General features: G+C 37.9%; 1 protein-coding gene across 1 annotated transcript; it reads right to left on the minus strand.

Annotated features, from left to right (window-relative positions):
• Positions 1–587: 587 nt before the first annotated feature.
• Positions 588–1,525, minus strand: LOC125282629 (olfactory receptor 6C3-like). Its single transcript, XM_048218000.2, is given in 2 exon segments — positions 588–1,489; positions 1,492–1,525. Coding segments are annotated over 2 exon segments (936 nt in total).

Consider the following 1,525-nt stretch of genomic DNA (forward strand, 5'->3'; position numbering starts at 1 on the left):
CACTGGAAGAGATAATGCTTAGTGAAATAAGTCAAGCAGAGAAAGACAACTATCATATGATTTCTCTCATCTATGGAACATAAGAACTAGAATGATCAGTAGGGGAAGAAAGGGATAAAGAAAGGGGGGGTAATCAGAAGGGGGAATGAAACATGAGAGACTATGGACTATGAGAAACAAACTGAGGGCTACAGAGGGGAGGGGGTGGGGGAATGGGATAGACCGGTGATGGGTAGAAGGAGGGCACGTATTGCATGGTGCACTGGGTGTTATACACAACTAATGAATCATCGAGCCTTACATCGAAAACTGGGGATGTACTGTATGGTGACTAACATAATATAATAAAAAATCATTATAAAAAAAATCTTATGAAAAAATACATTTGAATAAAACACTAGCATTTACAGAAAATTCTGGAACAATATTCAGTTCATCAAATTTGTTGAGTTCAATGATTGGGGAATTTTAATATGGGAATGGAAAAAAGGGGAAAATCCATAACTCTCGTAAAGGAAAGGGAGTTTTGAGAAGGTGTGAATAATAGTATTTACAAGAACTTCATTCTTTCAATGCTACTCATACTTTCATTTACTGGAGAAAAACATAACCTTTTGCATAGTATCCTTAAAGGCTTGCTTTACTTGCTGGTTCCTCAGGGTATATATAAATGGATTTATCATAGGAGCGACAGAAGTATTCAGAATAGCCACTCCTTTGGTCAATGATGCCTTTTCTTTTGCGGAAGGGTTGGCATACATGAATATGCAGCTTCCATAAGAGATGGAAATGACAATCATGTGTGAGGAACATGTAGAAAATGCCTTTTTTCTCTGACTGGCAGAGGGCAGTTTCAGAATTGTTCTAATGATGAACATGTAAGATAGAATTATTAATGCCAAGGTGAAAAGCAGAATCACTATTGTGGAGTAAAAACCGATCACTTCTAGGAGCCGTGTGTCTGAGCAAGATAATTGCAAGAGCGGAAAGTAGTCACAAGCAAAGTGATCAATGACTTTGGAGCCACAGTAATCTAACTGGAGAAAAAGAATAACTGGTGGGAAGATATTTAAGAATCCTGCCAGCCAAGCACAAAAGACAAGTAAAATGCAGACTCTTTTGTTCATGATGGTTGTATAATGCAAGGGCTTACAGATGGCTACGTAGCGGTCATAGGACATGGCAGTTAGAAGATAAAACTCAGTTATTCCCATGAAGATGAAGAAAAACAACTGAGCTGTACAATTATTGTATGAAATAGTTTTGTCTCTGGTGATAATTGTGCCCAGAAATCTAGGAATACAGACAGTTGTAAAGGATGTTTCTAATACAGAGAAGTTCCTGAGGAAGAAATACATAGGGGTCTGTAGATGGGAGTCAACCAAGGTGAGAGTGATGATGGTTAAATTTCCAGTGATACTTAACATATATGTGATGATTAAGAAGAGAAAAATCATAATCTGAAGCTCTGGGTCATCCGATAGCCCTGAAGAATGAATTCTGTGGGTACTGTGCGGTTTTTCAT

This window comes from Ursus arctos, unplaced genomic scaffold (assembly GCF_023065955.2).
Source record: "Ursus arctos isolate Adak ecotype North America unplaced genomic scaffold, UrsArc2.0 scaffold_21, whole genome shotgun sequence".
Classification (NCBI taxonomy): Eukaryota; Metazoa; Chordata; class Mammalia; order Carnivora; family Ursidae; genus Ursus; species Ursus arctos.